Below are 18777 nucleotides of genomic sequence, written 5' to 3'. Positions count from 1 at the left end.
CACTGCGCTAAGATCAAACATGCAACCTCTCATGCTATAGGACAGCCTGTGCCCAGACTAGGAATGAATGTTCAGTTATTAAGCCATTTTAACCGTTATGAGAGGAATTTCTACCATTTAATGAGAGCTGGAGTTAAATACACCACAGGATTTATAAACTACGTCCTGTTTAAACTTAAGTGATCAAGACCATAATTTCACTTCTTTATGACATAAAATTAATCATATGTAAATAGAATTAGTTGATATTAGTTTGGCATTACAGATTTATTATAATGTGGGATTAAATCAGGCTGGAGATTGAACTGAGTTGCTCACCAAAGCAAGATACGATGTCCACGTTTGTGGTTGAGGACAATTATGCAGAGGAAGTATTTGTTATCCTGAGAGCAGCTATTTTAATCCCACTCAGGGGAAGAAGTTTGGTTCTACAAGGCAAAAACCTCTGGATTTGAAATTTGTTAAAACCCTTGTGCAAGAAACTAGTCAGAGGTGTGGACAGGACAAGACTCACTGAGAGAGCAGAGGTGATGCTGCAGTTGCGCTCTGCTGTGCGCTCTGCTGTGTCTTTTTTTACGATATTCCTCCCTGCTCTAAATGTTAAACTATGAAACATTTTCTTTGTCCTGGGGAGTGGCAAAAACACAAGTGACCTATAATTGTAGAAAAAAAAAACCTAGGCAAATTCTTGAGCCCATGGGCTCACACTAGCAGTATGGGTTCATGTACATTTAAGACATTACAAGTAAAACAATTTGAAGTTTTTTCTCTCATAAGTTTTTAACTTTTAAACCTGACAACTAGTTTAAAGTATTTTCTCTTGAAAATTAAAAGATCCTATTTATTATTATTTATTTTCAAGAGTGAATACATCTTTGTAATAATGGATAGTTATTTTGTCAAGAATGAGTGCATGTAGGCATATTACATTGGGATTTTGACAGTGAACCCAGTTGAAATAAATGTGTACTTTTCCAAGTGGGTCATGGGGGGGCTGAGGAAAAAAGGTTAGGAAACACTACTTTAAAACGTTGCTTATGTTGTAATTCTTTGTTTAGGTCACTAAATTAAGTGTTTCTATAGAGTTCACAAAATATGTTTGTTTGTCTAATGAAAAGTATCTCTGGTAGTTAGACTAAAATCCATGTGACCCTCTCTGTAACTTATGTTGCCCATCGTTGCTGTATGGCTCTGAAGATGAAGACATAATCTTGTATGCTGTCAACTTCATTTTAAAGAAACATGGTTTATTCTCAGTCTTGGGTAAAAGTACTACACAGCCTACAATCCTAAAGTATCACAGCAACAACTCTGATTGGCAGAGCCTGCCATAATTTGCAATTTCCAGTATCTGCTGCTATTATTAAAGGTAATGGTCATGGTAAAAAGTGGTCAAATTTGTTAGTTCTGCACTGATTAAATCTGGCAGCAGATACAGTATATCACCTCCCACCAGGTCATCAAATACAAAAATTCAATTGCAATGATTGTCTTTCCACCTGTAGAGGACAGAAGCTATGCATATTTCTAACAAAAATATAATCTTTTAATACTTTGTGGTCAAATGTTGAGATTTGGACCCTAACTGAGCAACAGTAATACTAAATAACTTCATATGTCTTTTCTGAAAAAAAAAAAAAAAAGTGGTCTGAGAGGGTAATTTCTCCTTATATGTAGTGCACACTTGACGTAGCAGTAAAATAGAAATGAGCTCAAAGCAAAACTTTGAAAAAAAAAAAAAAAGGAATTTCTTGTCATCCAACTCAAAAAGAGTCCAATGCAGCAAAAGAGGCATCAGAAATGTAAGGCAGACCTACAGCTATAAATGTTTCCTTCAATCCCATGTAAAAATAAAACATAGTTAAATTTAGTAAATCCTCTTTCTACCATTTTACCTGTCACAACAATGACAAATGACTTCCTGGCTCTAATCTGGATTGGACTGTTGGCGCGTCTGTTAATCTGCTTTGTCCTTCTACATGATCTCATCAAATTTTGTACCAGAGGCAAACAGCAGTGTTGTTTACAGAAGCTTTGTCCCATTGTCCATGACCCTACTACACTCTCACCAACAATCTGCTGTAGGCTCAGTGACAGCAGCCTGTCCTGTTTGCTTTAGGACATTAGCAAGTGGCTGAAAGCAATTTAATAATGGCTAACCCCCCGAACTTGACGCAATCACTTGACGTCACACAGGAGAGCCACGCCTCGAAGGATCCAGTGTTCTGGAGAAAGTGACGTCTTCAGGTCTACAGCTGCGATGTAATTCATGTCCGTCCTCACCGGCTTCTTGTAGATGGGACAGGAGTAGAGGCGGGAATCCTTCACACCTAAAACATAAGGTAGCAACAAGTGTCACAGACACAGCTGAGAGAGACATGAATTAAAACTTCACGGTTGCGTGATGGGAGGTTAAATTCATCTGGTTTTCCAACAGAAGGAAGTATTACCATTGAAGGGACTGAAATATTTATAAAATATCCACCTTATTCCTGCTACAGCTGTAGGACAAAAAAAAAACATCAGCAGTTGTTTTTAAAGGAATTCATCATCAGTTTAAATAACACTACATTTTTAATCAGGTGTTCAACTAATTTATACCATAAGTCATAAATTGCATTCTCTGACTGATATAATTATCATTAATAGTTATCTCGTTTCATTGTCATCCTAGCTGCTGATGCTAACATTACATTGCACTGTTTTCTACCAATCATGATTGTTATTGATAATTCTTCACATATTACATATTACATCATTATTGATGTTTTCAGCTATATCCTACAAAATGGAAGATACATCAGTGGTTATGGTAGCCATAAATTTGTCTCTCATTTGCTGTTTTGTTGTTTCTCTTGTCCCTCTCTTCCTGCTTCTCCCACACCTCTACCCCCGTCAAACCCCAGCTAGCTTTGGCAGATGGGTCTGGTTCGGTTCAAGGTTCCTGCCTGTTAAAGGGGAGGTTTTCCTCACCACTGTAACAAGGCTAAATACTGCTAGTGTGAGCTCACGGAAAATATTAGGTCTTTATAATAATAATAAAAATAATACATCTAAAAGTATGGTCTAGACCTGCCCTCTTTTAAAGTGTCTTGAGATCATTTAGGTTGTTAATTGCCACTGTAGAAATGGATTGATTGATTTATAATAGAAGATTTTATGGCAGAGCTGTTGTACTGGATTGCATCAGACTGCAGGATTGTCCCAAATCGTGGACCTTTTTTGGAGTTCGTCTCCTCATTTTTTGAATGCATTTTTAGGTTCAAATAATCTGATGTAGGTTGTGTACAGGTGGTCATGTTAGAGCCAAAGGATGCAATTTCTATGAACCAAGGCAGGCGCAACAGCAGCTCCAACAGTTTGATGAAAATGAAAAGAAAGGGTGAAAAACAGCTGCCTTAATTATCTCCTGATTAAAATCATAATTATTCACCTGTATATACCAAGTCGATAGTTTCATAAAACCAGGGAAAATCCAGCTGGGCTAAAAAAAAGCTTTTCTGAAGTGTACTTGAATCAGAGCAATCACTTCCTCGGATTAGCAGAACATAAGTTTATTTTCCGTCATTTCCACAGCACTGCCTCACTGTGAAGGCGGTGTAGTTAGGTGGTAGCCTGTCAGTGATAACATGCTCAAGTGGAGTGTTTTTCAAAAGCCCCACATCAGTGGGAAAAAAACAATCCTTTTCACAAGCAACAGCCTGACTGACGAGTTACTCTGAGAGATGATACACGCAGGAAGAACACTCATCCATTTGAAAGGAGTCACCGTTGGATGGAGAGGTTTCACAGACTTTCACATGTAGCTACACACATGTAAAAGACACACATATTTCCCAAGCAGCGAGCTATCTCTGTGGGAGAGGCTGGGAGGGTACCTGATGTAAACAAACTGCATTATAGCTATCATTGAATCAGTAATTCATTTCCTGGGCAGTCTTGCTTACAGGCATCCACTAGAGTCCATCTCTCTGCTTCCTGTCTGAATGTAGTTTGAGCTTTTTCAGAACAAACACAGCACCATATACTGCTGGTGATCTATTCCCAGACAAAATAAAGAGCACTTAGCCTGCTTGACATTTAAATGTTACATCCATACATTGAGAGAGACTGCGTGGGTGTTAAATGTTGAGGACGGACAGACTGAGACAGACAAAGATTTAACAGATTGATTCTGATGGGAGCAAACAAGAATGAATACTCTGAATTGGCAGATTACAGTTTAAATGAGGACATCTCAGACTCACAGTGTTAACATTCTACCAAAAAAATATTTAATCTCAAATAAGAAATCTCACCATTATTTTCAGCATACATCCTGATAACAGGCATCATCTCAAAGAGGACTTTGGGCTTTGAGTCAACAAGTTTGCAGCCTCTGCGGTCCCAGCCAGCCCCCTCCAGGTAGAGGCCGTACACATACACTCCTTCAGCAGGAGGCTGGGTGATGTCATCCTTCATCCACCGTGTCACATCGTTGCAAAGCACCATGCGGTCCAGAGCCCAGCCTTTGTTTGCCCGAGTGATCTCCTGAAAAAGCAATAAAAATCAACAGGTTATGGCAGTGAAGTGGGCAGCGTGACCTAGCAGTACACAGGAGCTGACATTTTGCAGAGTTTCCCTTAAAAAAAAATCAATAGTGATAACTGGGCTGTAATAGAGGTACAATAAAAAGCACTGTGCAGGGCAGAGAAGTGCACTCTGTGGATGTAGTGTAGTGAAGGTGGAGAAAATAAAACTGGTATGCTTCAAAAAGGGTAAAGAAATCAGAGTGCAAAATAAATAAAATGTGAATGTAGAATCCTTTTGCTCATCTTTTCCTTATTTTAAAGTAGAAAAAATAATAGATAAAGATCATACTGGTCAAGAGAGAAGGATAAGAGATGGCAAGGCCAGACAAGCTGAGGGGCAGTGCAACACCTTAGGCAGAAAAAAAAACGACAGCTAAAATTGAAATCTAACACAGTGCTATAGCAAATCATAAATTCAGTGCAAACAAACATGCGTCCACTGAATTTCCTCTGTATGACAGTCACACATATAAGCACAGAAACAGACTGAAATGATACAAGAAGAAGGCACCAATCCACTGCTGAATTATTTCCTCTTCCTTTGACTAAGAAAGCAAAGTAAAATTGTATTCTTGCTGTGGGAAACTACAGCACCTGCACTACTGCATCTACCCTGGGGTCTTTCTCTGAGCTCATTGTCAGAGTTAGAGTAAATGATGAGCAGACATCAGATCTGGGTAACTGGCAGATTCAGTTAAAAAGATTCAACTAACAAAGGCCACCCTGAAAAACAGCCCCATACCAGTCAGTAAAATGCAGTCAGGCAGGTGTTGTTCTCCCTGCATCCACCAAACGCTGACTTGCCTAACTGGCTACCAAACGGAGAAGCAGGATTCGTCACTCCACAGAACATGTTTCAACCGCTCCACAGTCCAGTGTCAGTGCGCTTTACACCACTCCATCTGACACTTGGCATTTGACTTTAGAGCTACTGAAAACTATGGAAGGATTTTGAACTAGTTTATTACCAGGTAATAAAGAAGCTGAATCAAAGGGAACTGTAGAAAGCTGAGAGGCATAAACACTGATGCAGCAGCCAGGGCCTAGCAGAGAGGCAAGGATCATTAGGGCGAGAGCACCATATCACTTCCCCAAAGTTGGGTGTTCATGCTTGGGATGGTTTTTAATTATTTATTTATTTTTTATTTATTTTATCATTTAAAAGGGACAGTGCACATTAATGTACAAACGTATGGGGTACATACTGTAAATGCGCCAGAGTAAGCCGAAATGCTAATTTGCATCTGTTGTCCCTGGGCAGGTCACAAAATTAATCAAACATTAAATTCATAAGACTAAACAAATATTAATTCATAAGGCCTAAAATTCATGAATACAATACAATCAATCAATCCAAAATACAAAGTGCTAGAGTTAAAGTGCAAGAGTTAGAATGCTGGAGTAAAAGTATTTCAGTTAAAATGCATACTGCCAGTATGAATTATTTGTAGAAATACAGAAAATCAGTAAAGAGAATCTCCATTCATTAAAACATTCACATTCACATACACAAAAAAATCAACGAGATACAAAATACAGTACATGTATACATGCATTTGTATCTGTACACCATAGACAGTCTATTTAACTGTGAGAACAGGTTTGGTTGGTTATAAGCCAGTTTTTGAGATGAGATTTGAAGGAAGTGAGAGTGGTGATGGTGATGTCCTGGCTAATAAGCAGCAGCAGTGTGGGAAGAGCTATTGATCAGAGGAGGACTGTACTATGATGGTTAGATTTACTGTTTATGACGCGGTTACAGTTGAGATCATCAGTTTATAAGGACTAATATGGGACAATTGATGCTAAGACTCAATTTTTCAGTTGTAATGCAGAGTTTAATGTGGTATCTATATGGTTAGTTATTTGCTTGGAGGATTCGTTGGTATTGTCAGTGGAGGATGGCATTTAACTGTTGTTAGCTAATAAGTTATGGTAGCAGCTAGTGTGCTAATAGGCTAACTTAGAGCTAATGGTGCTAATGTGAAGCTAAGTCCTGCTGTTGTTTATGTGTTAACCCTTGAAAGCCTGATAACTCAAATAAAAGCCAGAAATTAAAAAAAATGGAACTGTGATGTTTATTTAACCTTAATACAAAAAAAAAGAAAAATTGCTTTATAGTGCCCCAGTGGCAAGAGTGTTGGTTAACGGTTGTGCCTCTGATGCCTTTAAAATGGGACAAGGAACGTAGCAGGGATGCCCCCTGTCCCTGCTCCTATTCGCATTGGCTATCGAACCGCGTGCAGAGGCTATAAGGTGCTCTAAAGATATCTCTGGTGTAAGCCTTGCTGGAACTGTTCATAAGCTAGCCTTATATGCTGATGATGTCATCCTCTTTATGACTTAGCCTGAAACGTCTATTCCTGCCCTTGTTAAAATTATAGATGCATTTGGCAGCTTCTCTGGTTATAGAATTAATTATGACAAATCTGAAGCTTTGCCTTTGGGGGACTTCGGGGACAAAAGTACCTTGTTGAACTTTCCATTTAAGTGGTCTGATTCTGGCTTTACATACTTAGGTGTCAGAGTCTCAGCCAATTTAGGTAATTTGTTCAAACTGAATTTTCTTCCCATTATCTCTGCAATTAAAAGTGATCTTCTCAGGTGGTTTGACCTCCTTCTCTCTTGGTTTGGTAGAGTCAGTTTATTTAAAATGAACATTCTCCCTAGAATCCTGTACCCATTGCAAATGCTCCCACTGAGGATCAATAAATCAGTATTTACTGACATTGATAGAGCTATTTTGAAATTTATTTGGCCTGGGAAAAAAATCACGTCTCAGTCTTAAAACACTGCAGTTGCCAAGAGAGAGAGGTGGTTTGTCAATTCCAGACTTAATTTTTTTTAATTTCCACATGTGTATAGTGTCAGATTGGCTGAGACATTTTCTTGATTCCAAGCAGGAGACCCATATTGACACCTGGCACTGCCCCTCTTTATCTTTAATTGGTCTCATCACAAATAAATCATCTCTTCTTCCAGCTGAGGTACAAAGCAGCCCAATTTTAATTAATACAATTAAAACCTGGGAGAGGATTGTCAAATTTATTCAGAGAAAGGGGTCCTCGTCTGTTTTACAACCTATCTTCCACAACCTGGCTTTCCCTCCTGGTTTGGGTGGAAACATTTTCCTACATTGGTATGATTGTGGTGTTAGGATTGTTGGAGATCTGTTTGAAGCTGATAAGTTATTATCATTTGAACAAGTCTTTATGCAACAGGCTAACAGAAAGTCAGTACAGAATCCTTCACAGATTGCAACGTACACCCCAATCCTTTAATACCTTTTACCCTGAGATGTCTCCCCTTTGCATAAAGTGTAAGAAAGAGGTTGGTTCTTACATTCATTGTTTCTGGAACTGTCCTGGGGTATATAATTTTGGGTAAAGGTTTCACAGGAATTAAATCTTATTTTTAGTAAGACAATACAGGTAAATTCTAGTTTGTTTCTTCTAAACATAGCAAGTGAGGAACTCTGTTTGACAAATGTCCAACATAAACTTTTGAGCAAACTTACTGTCTTAGCAAGAAGATTTGTTTTATTTCAGTGGATTAAACCTAGACCGCCAGCTATCAATCAGTGGCATGGGGAAATTCTTAAAGTTTTGCCAATGGAGCATTTAAGCTCAAGGCTGAAGGGAATGAGAAGTCTTTTGACAAGCTTTGGTGGCCCGTTCTTGACTACCTTCTGGACTGCATAACAGACTTACTAAAGAAAAGATGTTGTGATGTAAACTGGCGCCCCTCATGTGTTCTTCAGAATCCTTAAGATTCTCTAATGTGTATCTTATTTTAATGTTATTTTATTGTGCTTTATTACCTTTCCTGCATTGTGGATTCACTGAACTACATTTGATATCCAATCACAGTGATATAGAAATGTCTATGTAGAACCTCCTGTACATGTACATCATGCTTGTTATAGGGACATTTTGACCATCTCTTGTTTTATTTTGTCTGTATTGTCTGATCCCACATGGTTGTACCCTGCTTGTTCCAGTACTTACTGTCATGTGCTTTTCTTTTTCATTTTTTGGTTTTCTGTTTTTCCTCTTAAATGTTCAAAAATTCAGTAAAACATGTTAAAAAAAAAAAAAAGAAAAATTGCCTTAAAATTTCACATAAATATTTTTTGTATCATATTTGATGTATTGGGCATTTCTAGCGATTGGTAATCAACTGGAGGGCATTTTTATCATTTATCAGATCATATACTAAAGCGTTCTAGGACATTATTATATAATATTAATTATTATAATTATAGACAGAGGTCTCACAAAACTGTGTATCAAATAAGATACAATATGCTTTAAAGAGGTAAACGTAGGTGTATACTGTAAAACCGACTGCATGTGTGTAAGGAACAGCTCACAATTTTCATTATGTTTGTTTAAACATATAAAAGAATGTCTTTCCGCAGTCATTTATGAGTTCTTGTAATGTTTAATCTGTATCAGGCAGGCTGTATTAACAATGTAACAGTTACATTACTCATTACATTACTCATTACATTACTCATTGGGTCACGTTTGGTAAGAAAAATGTGTCCTTAGGTCTGTTTTAGCACCGGTTTGAAGCAGTGTTTCTGTTTTTATATGTTTTATTGCTGTTAAATGCAGGTTATTGGTTAAATTTGACTTTCTAAAGCAAATGCCTGGTAGCTGTTCTAAATGGCTGGAATTCTTGAGGACTGCCAGTTTTGGACAGAGACAATAAAGTCTAGTGGAAATTTTCCATAAGCACAGCACTAAGCAACATTCAGCAGATTTACAGTGGCAAGGGAAACCTTTCTGTTGACAGGCACAGAGATTATTGCAGATATCTGTAAACTGTTTCATTGTCATCCAAAAGCACATTACAAACTTTCATAACCTGTCTTTTTCCGTAAAAGATTGCAGCTAAGGGTTAGCTCATCACAATTCACAGTAGAATTGAGTCTTCACAGAGAACTCTTTGATCACTAACCAGTTTAAATCCTTTACTTCTTGCTATTTGTGAAGGATTAATTAAAGTTTTTGTCAAAATGTGGCTTTTTACACTGCGTTCCACATTATTATGCAAATGATATTTTTCTCTGATTTTCCTAAATATCAATGCAATTGACAGAATATTTTTCAAGTCATCAGCCATTAGAGCATAATGTATTTGAACAAACTTCAAAATGATAACAGTTATTTCTTTTTAAATAAAAACCTCAAAATGCACTGTTCCACATTATAAAGCAGGCCACAGGTTTCAAGCAATATGGGAAAGAAAAAGGATCCCTCTGCTGCCAAAAAGTGTCAAATAGTGTAATGCCTTGGACAAGGAATGAAAACATTATATATTTAATGAAAAATTAAGCAGGATCATCGTACTTTTAAGAAATTTGTGGCTGATTCAGAACACAGACAGGTTTGTGCATTTAAAGGCATAATGAGGAAGGTTTCTGCCAGACAAATTTATCGGATTAAGACAGCAGCTGCTAAAATGCCATTACAAAGCAGCAAACAGGTATTTGAAGCTGCTGGTGCTAGAGTCCCACTAACCTCAAGGTGTAGGATCCTCCAGAGGCTTGCGGTCGTGAATAAACCTACTATCTGACTGCCCTATCCAGTGCTCACAAGCAGAAATGGTTGCAGTGGGCCCAGAAATACATGAAGACTCATTTTCAAACAGTCTTGTTGACTGATGAGTGCCGTGCAACCCTGGATGGTCCAGATGGAGGAGTAATGGATGATTGGTGGATGGCTACCATGTCCCAACAAGGCTGTGACATCAGCAAGGAGGTGGCAGAGTCATGTTCTGGGCTGGATTCATGGGGAGAGAGCTGGCAGGCCCCTTTAGGGTCCCTGAAGGTGTGAAAATGACCTCGGCAAAGTATATAGAGTTTCTGACTGACCACTTTCTTCCATGGTACAAAAAGAAGAACTGTGCCTTCTGTAGCAAAATTATCTTCATGCATGACAATGCACCATCTTGTGCTGCAAAGAATACCTCTGTGTCATTGGCTGCCATGGGCATAAAAGGAGGGAAACTCATGGTGTGTCCCTCATCCTCCCCTGACCTCAACCCTATTGAGAACCTTTGGAGCATCCTCAAGCAAAAGATTTATGAGGGTGGGAGGCAGTTCAGATCAAAACAGCAGCTCTGGGAGGATATTCTGACATCTTGTAAAGAAATTCAAGCAGAAACTCTCCAAAAACTCACAAATTCAATGGATAAAAGAATAGTGAAGGTGATATCAAAGAAGTGCTCCTATGTTAACATGTCCTATTATGATGTTTTTGATTGAAATAGCTTTGATTTAAGTAAATATGACCTCCTAATATTGCAAATTCAACACATAACCATTTTCAGGTCTTTACAACCTACAAAATGTTTTAAAACTTTGTTTTGCCTAATAATGTGAAACAGTGCATTTTGAGGTTTTTATTAAAAAAAAAATGGTTATCATTATGAAGTTTGTTCAAAACTATTTGAATCATGCTCTAACTGCTGATAACTTGAAAAATATTCTGTCATTTGCATTAATATTTCAGAAAATCATAAAATATCATTTGCATAATAAGGTGGAATGCGGTGTATGTATTTGGTTAAGGAAACGTATCACAAGGTTGATCATGGACGAATCACAATCCTTTAAATGCCAGCCTCATTTTGATGCAGTCCACTGGTAGAACCAGTAATACAGCAAGTACTACCAGTAGTTTCTTACTTTTGTTAGTAATTGGCACTTTACCACTAAAGACTGCCTGAATGAGTTGTATTTTAAAGCCCAGCAGTTGTTTTATAATCATTGCATGTCATCTTATTGTCACTTCTTTTCACGGTTTTATCTGAATCTAGAATTACTACAGGGTTTTATAATTTAGATAATTATTAAAATCGAAAAGCAAGCCTCTACCATTAGGGCATGACTCGATTGCAGGATCAAGCAGGGCTAAACATTCAGATTACATCCCTGTGCAGTAATAAATCCCCCACAGTAATACAAATTGGAATAAAGGGAAATGTGGGTGTGTGTGTGAGTGTCAGTGAGTGAGTGAGCGAGTATGGCAGAGTGCCCGTGCCTCCCTCTGTGTACCATCTGCTCTCCTCCCCAGCGGTAGGTAAGTATTCAGGTAGCCTGATACGCTGTGTACCTGTCTCATGGCTGTTAGGAAGCCCTGCGGGTTGAAGAAGCCTGTCATCCAGAAGCAGTTGGGCCGCCCCTCAAAGATCCAAGACTGGAACTGCCGGTTTCGCTCGAGCAACTCTGTGAACCAGAACCCCAGGGTGCTGGAGGCCCACGATGCCTGAAAAACAAACAACAACATGAACAAAACATTACAATGAGACACAGAGAGCTGTCATCTGGATGGATCATTGATGACAACCGCGAGGTGTGAAACGAATAAAAACAATTTGAAAATGGATAGTAAGCCATTGGGTGGCAAGAGGAAAATAAACAACTCAGTAAGAAGGAATAACATCTGAATCACAGCCAGAAAATAATTCAAGTCTCAGATACCCTCATACTGTAATATTAAAAAAAAAAAAAAGAAACATGACTTTAGTATCAAATATGGGATTTGTTTTTATCCATCACCAAAACAGGTTCATGTGTTGTGAATAAAACTTTAGGATAAGGTGAATGAATGCAGTTAAAGTAAGAGAGGGCTAAACAAGAAAATACAAGCTGAATGATGAGGCAAGACAGAAGCATGGAATAACAGAGATCCTTGATGATTTAAAAAGAACAATTCTGTTCTTATTGGGAAGGTCACTTTTCTTATTTTAAAACTGCAAATCAGTGTCTAAAAACTAACAAAAGGTAAAAACTTTTGCAGAGAGAATTACCTGTTTTTGTTTTGATGTGTTCAAAGTCAAAGAAATTTAAATCTGTGAATGAATCCAGACAGTATGGTTGCAGAGCATTTCATTTCTGATAGCCACTCTCACAGAATGTTCATCTGAGGCACGATTTATCCCAGAACCGAAATACAAGCCAAAACTTTTGACATAAAATTAGATTAAACTTCTGTTTATGGTTAGGGTAGGGCTGTGGTAACAGTTAGGATAGCAAAAGTTTAAAACCTGACACACAAAACCAGATTAATAAGCAGAGTAACCAGTCTTTTCACAGAAAAAAAAAAGTTCGTCCTACATGAAAACATTCTGATGCAAATGTAGCTTATGTACTTCCGTTAGCCATGTAAGCTATATACATAACATCTGGTAGCTAACGGAGCTAAAGCTAAGCTCATAAAGCAGTTCTGAAAGCTATGTATCTACATTATCTGCGTAGCTAAGTTATATTTAGCTATGTTTGCTAAAGCTCACATTGCTAAAGCTAACTTAGCTATAGAAAACAGAGCTACATAGCTATCATGGCTAAAGCTAAGCTCACAAAGCAGTTTTATAAGCTATGTAGGTACGTTATTCATTGCTACAGTTAACTTAGCTACATTGGTTCATGATGCAACATTTACTAAATAGCTAGTGTAGCTATGTTAGCTTAAGCTAACAAAGCTCAAAAGAGGCACCGTTCATGTACTTCTAAAATGGGTCTAATGCATGATTTTATCCCGGATTAGACCCCTGACCATTTTATCTACTTTATTTCATGAACAGTTTCTTAGTTTGCTACATGGTTATTTCATGAATGTAACTTCCAGACTTTGTGAATGAATAAAGTTGAATTTAGAATAACAAATGAATACGTTATACCTGCAAATTACAAAACTTGCAGCTGTGTTGCTCGCTTTGTACAGTCTGTTTAGCTGTATGGGGTTTGTGCACCTACTCGAAACACTACGGTAATTGAGTTGTCAGCCTGTGGTTATCTGTTGTGGGACAAACTCACACCTCTCTGCATTACGTCACTCGCATTTGTTCTCGTCACTGAGGAGTGCTTCCAGTCAAACCAACGCTTTGCAAAGTTAATTTACTGAACAGTAACAGTAAACCCTATTTATTTAAATGTAATACTTTGACTTGACAAGGGAGAAAAGTGGTTAAAAGTAACCCCCCCATTCAGTCAGTGTTGTTATGTATACCAGGACATTCTGATCAGAGTAGCAGTCTGTTGCAAAGCAAGATGAATGAGATGCAGTATCAATCTTATCAGGCCTTATGCAGTGTGTGACAGTAGCAGCTGCAAGCACTTGCAGTAATGACAGACAGTACAACCCCTTCTACCAACCTTCTTCCAGCGTGCAGGAATACGTGCATCATACATGCAGTCCAGGGCATCTCGCAGGTTCTCACTCATGATGATGGTTCCATCAATCGCCAGCTTAAGGTCAGTCAACGTGTTCCTCACCAGAACGATGACCCTCTGCATCCGATCGATCTCCTGACGCAGGAAGATGTTCATGGGCTGGAAAGGACCCATCTTCTGGAGGCGCTCTTTCACCTGGTTCAGTTTGATTTAAACAGAGACATAGCCACAAATCAAAACAAAAAATATATACTTTTTAGTAATTTTGCATATCTAGTTTGGTTGCAATGGCATGATCCCAAATGCCAGTTGGGCATCAGGATAGCCATAGGAATGAACGAGAGTGGAGGAGAGTTAGTACTTTACAGCCCTAAAATTCACACCTGTATTCTACAATTACCATTGGGAAATTACTACATACATTCAGTACAATCCCTACTGTTACGGCCTCTGATAAGGCAGAGTCAGTTTTTTGGGTGAATGCTCTGTTTTTGTTTGGGTCTTCTCTCACCCTGATTGGTCTGCCACACCTCCCCCGCTTCATTCTGCCACACCTCAGGAGTCTGCAGCAGCTGAGGCTGATCTGGCTCATCTGAGAGTTTACAAAAGACACCCAAGCCAGAGCCTCAGTCTCTCACTCCACTCCTGAGCCATGATGATGCTGTGTGTGTGCCTGTTGTTATAAGCTTGCTTCTGTTGGTACTTTATGAAGATCAAACCGTTTTAGTTTAACACAGACGAAGGGTAGGGGAATCTCTGCCATTTTTGTAAGATTTTGGTTTTCTTCTGTTTTGTGGTTAGTCAGGGAGTTTAGGATTGTATTTTAATTTTGGTACAGATAGTTAAGTTATTCTTTTGTAGTTAGATTTGGGGGTTTTTGATTGTTAATTTGGCCTTTGAGTTCCCTGAAGTCAGTACTTTCATTTGAGATTTTAATTAGTCAATTCTTTGTTAGCAAACTTTTGTCCAATGTCTAATTTTGTTATTACCTACTTTCATTGTAAATAAATCTTTGAAATTCTTGCTGTTCTAGTTTGGGATTTTTTGTTATTTACTCTTGGTTAATTTTAAAACTTATTATGCTACTCCTTTTAGTTACCCCTAGATTGTAAAAAGGTCGTAACACCTACACTTACAAAAAAAGTGATATTTACCACAGTTTAACAGATTTACCTGGCGTGGAGGGGATCAGTAAAACAAATTACTCAGTACTGAAGACCTCCTAGCATCCAGTGCAGTCTAGCCAGATTAAAGGAGACAAATGTCTAGAGGAGTCTTGTACTGAGCTGAGAGGTTAGCCGAGCCCCTTAACATATAAAAAAATCCCACTTTAATCACAAGCATGCTTTTAATTGAAATGGGGATATACAATCAACTGAATAAATCTTATGATGTGAGCGACAGAATAATGAAGAGCTGTTTATGAACAAGCCTCTGCTACGAAATGTCTCTTTAGTTTTACGCAGTACTTGGCTCCCGTTTGAGTGCTTGTTTCCTTTCCTTCATCATTTTTTGTTATCTAATCCACATTCAAAAAGCCAAACTGGTACCAAATGAAGAGCCAGTTCAGAGCCAAACAACCAGCTCTACTGAGCTGAGCCAAATGATTTGGACCTCTTCAAAGAGACAGATTTCACAGCACCCGGCACCCGGACATCAGCTGAGGAAACATGGGAAGATCAGAGTTTAATGTGCTAAAACATGATAAAACAGTACTGAATTGAACCGGACCACTTTGTAGGATGGACCATATACAGGCGTTGTGTGATAGCACTCATCCGGAATTAAGACAGAGGATTTCATTCCTTTTTATTGCAATTTCTCTGCAACTTTTTCAATTTAAAAAGATACATATTTTTGCCTGAATATTTCACTACTATTGGGACACAAAAGTTGCTTAAGAATTAAGCATGTCTATATTTTTGCACTTTGAACACTTGGCACAGTGGTAAACAGCTGTCTCTATGCAGAAATCACCTCTTGCCCCTGAGGGGAGTTTTCTGCTGCTGTGTGACATCATCAGCAAAGAACCTATTTGAGTATTTGGGTATCTACCAACCCACAAAATGTGAAATAAGCCAACTAAGTCCTTAGGTCAGGGTCTGCCTGTATCTGAAGACATGAAGTCTAGTGGTTGATACATATTATATTTTGACCAAAGCAGAACACAGATGTTTTATTAAGACCACAGGGGACTGTGAAACACACGCATGTCACCTTAAAAGTAAGATAAACTCCTCATAAATCCATAAAGCATAAAGAGAAGTATGCAAGCTCAAAACAGAGTTGTTCTGTGGTGTGGACAATGATGTTCAGCAGCGGGAAACACAGCTGGAATAATTTCTGATCTGCATATGAGCTTCTTTAAATACACTTCTGACTGACTTATTTGCTACTCTGGAGCTGTTGTATAAGCTTGTGTTTCTTTCTGGATCATGAAAAAATGCAGGTTATGTACTTCAGGTAGAAACAGACCACAATATGTTTCTATAGTTACTGCTATTTGCAAGAAAGAGAAAAGAACACTGTTATTTTTAAACAGCACAGGGTTTATCACTGGTTTTGCAAATAAAAATGTGTTAATACAAATCTATCATGATCTGCACTGAGATACAGTGAAAGGCTAAGATAGGTTTGTATCTATTCCACATGCATCAAATGTAAAAAATCTGTTTGTTCTTTTCTAAAATTTCCTATTATTTGAATACAAATTTTTAGTGGAATACCAAGTTTTTTTTCCCTTTTAGATACTATAAAGGCAGAAAACACAAAGACAAATGTTATAAGTGTGACACACAGTGTCTATGAAAAGTTTTACACTCTCCCCAAAAAGCCACATTCTAATCTCACCTTTTCACCAGCATCATAAAAAGAGAGAAAGCCTAAAATAAAGAAAGCCAGCTGTACTTGGCTCCATTCACACCCCTTTATATTTTTAGCCCTCTTTCCTCTCCATCCCCATCTTTACTGCACACAACCTTTCATCACCTCAGCCACACACATCCCACCTTTCTGACTCCACCACATTGCACATGATGCTCAAACAAACCTGGGGCTATAAATGGTGCACACCCTGAGACATAGAGCACACAAGCTTACTTCAAAAGGCACATAGTTGGGAGGCAGTTTCTCCAGCATGTCGTCAGCCAGCCTCGACACCACAGCCTCTCTAGTTTCTCCTCCCCCTGATGAGCTGTCTTTGGGCTGAATGCTGAGGATAGTGTCCAGTACGTCTTTGGCCAGCTTGCTCTGATAGGTAATGTCAGCATTCGGGTGGAGACCAAACACCTCAGGAGTGTCATACGCTGGCAGACCCTGTCAGAGAAAACAGGTGCAGTTATTTAACAGGCTGTCACTTTTGTCTGGAGGGCACATGTGAAATATGTTTGGCTATAAAAGCCAAGATGTGTTCTTGCTATGCTCTGAACAATTGCTGGAAGAGATCCTAAGAGCCCCTGTGCAGCGGCTCCATGTCAAACTGAGCCCAAAGGAATAAGCAGACAAAATATATGGCTGAAACAGTCTCCAAACAATGTTAACATGTTTGTGCCAAAATAATTGTTATCTATTTCTCTGTGTTGAAGTTTTTGTCTTTGCTCAGCCAGTGTTGCTCTGACAGCCAAGTGTCTCCTTCTGATACAAACAGTGTCACCAGCTGCTTCTTCTCAGCCTCCAGCAAAGAGTGTTGCCATGAGGGTGTAACACGTGGGAGATTCACGCCATCTCTCCATCCTCAGTGCATGCATACATGACACTTGAGTACAGGGGAAGGAGCAGCTTAACACCCTCAAACACGGCCATTTGTGCTCAGAACCAAGCCAAGATCCTACTGATTTAATGCTCTAAAGGCCATACTAGCTTTCATATGTGGCTATATACCATATAAATGACAGACAACACTAATACAAACACTAATACTTTGTTGTGCTTTAAAAGGAACGTTTGTGTTGTGATTTCTCAAATCACAGAGACAGAAGTGAAAGTTTGCTCTAGAGCCAAGTTGTTCTTTGCATTTGGTGGTGCAAGCAGTCGAATGGCTGTAAACTCTCCCTGCTGCACCAAAAGCCCCACCACGTCAGATAGGCCTAAACCTGCCTTTATTGCCAGCTACAATGTGTGCTCAGTGCATCTCGGATCTTTGGGAAGCATTTTACAAAGATCAATGGCTAAGTCATGGTTATGTATCTGACATTATCATGTACTGTGCAAACACCAGCATGCTCCATTCTTTGATTATCTCTGACAGACAATCAGCAAAGTATGTCTCTGTGGCATCATACATGTACACAGCACTCAGGTCTTCAGCTTTAATGTAGCATCAGCATAATGAGCAGTTACTGTAATATAGAGCACTATGATGGAGGACGTCCATAGATGTTGTTAGCAACAAATTAGTCTTGTTTCATACGGGCTGTCACATCGATCTTTAATAGTATTACAGTCTATAGTAAGACAGAACAACATATCCAAGCTAACAAATGAGTGATCTGCTGCTGTCTTTTCTCCATTACAGCAGAGGGTTTAGTCACTGATTTCCTGCGGGGGTCACTCCTTGGCTAGTGTCAGTAGGGGCTGTTTCCAACATGTACGTATGGCGCCTGAATTTCTGTTGTATTTTAAGAAAGATTTGCACATTTAGCAAGTTTCACAAGCACTGGTTGCATTTTTAATGAAGTATTTCCACACATCTGATGCACTGGTACTGCTGTTCTGCAGTGACATACTTTGACTCACCTGCTGTCTTCTTTTGTCCATGTTATTAATCCCTAATTACATAATAAGCAACTAGTCAATATCAAGCATTACATTAAACGGCTTGGCTCAACTTGGTCTGGCTCGCTGCTTGCTTTTTCACCACAAACAAGCTACAAGTCACTTATACTGCACTTGCTGAGAGTACTGTACGATTTCAGTACTACTATTCTACTACTGCAGGCCTTACTAGCTCTAGGTAATAAATTAATTCACATAAGTTGTTACATAGAAAAGACTGTCTCTATCATGGGCTAAATGTTTCAAACA

General features: G+C 38.7%; 1 protein-coding gene across 1 annotated transcript in view; it reads right to left on the bottom strand.

The window, feature by feature from the left end:
- Positions 1-1585: 1585 nt before the first annotated feature.
- Positions 1586-18777, bottom strand: part of dnah5 (dynein, axonemal, heavy chain 5) — a 172962-nt gene continuing 155770 nt past the window's right edge. The window contains exons 83-87 of the mRNA XM_041793296.1: positions 16855-17070; positions 13738-13950; positions 11696-11848; positions 4299-4530; positions 1586-2330 (exon numbers count right to left, since the gene is read on the bottom strand). Of these exons, the coding sequence (XP_041649230.1) occupies positions 2179-2330; positions 4299-4530; positions 11696-11848; positions 13738-13950; positions 16855-17070 (966 nt within the window). The 3' untranslated portion in view covers positions 1586-2178. The remainder of the gene's footprint in view (positions 2331-4298; positions 4531-11695; positions 11849-13737; positions 13951-16854; positions 17071-18777) is intronic.

The sequence above is a fragment of the Cheilinus undulatus genome, linkage group 8 (assembly GCF_018320785.1).
Source record: "Cheilinus undulatus linkage group 8, ASM1832078v1, whole genome shotgun sequence".
NCBI classification, from domain to species: domain Eukaryota; kingdom Metazoa; phylum Chordata; class Actinopteri; order Labriformes; family Labridae; genus Cheilinus; species Cheilinus undulatus.
This window is presented reverse-complemented; position numbering and strand designations above follow the sequence as displayed.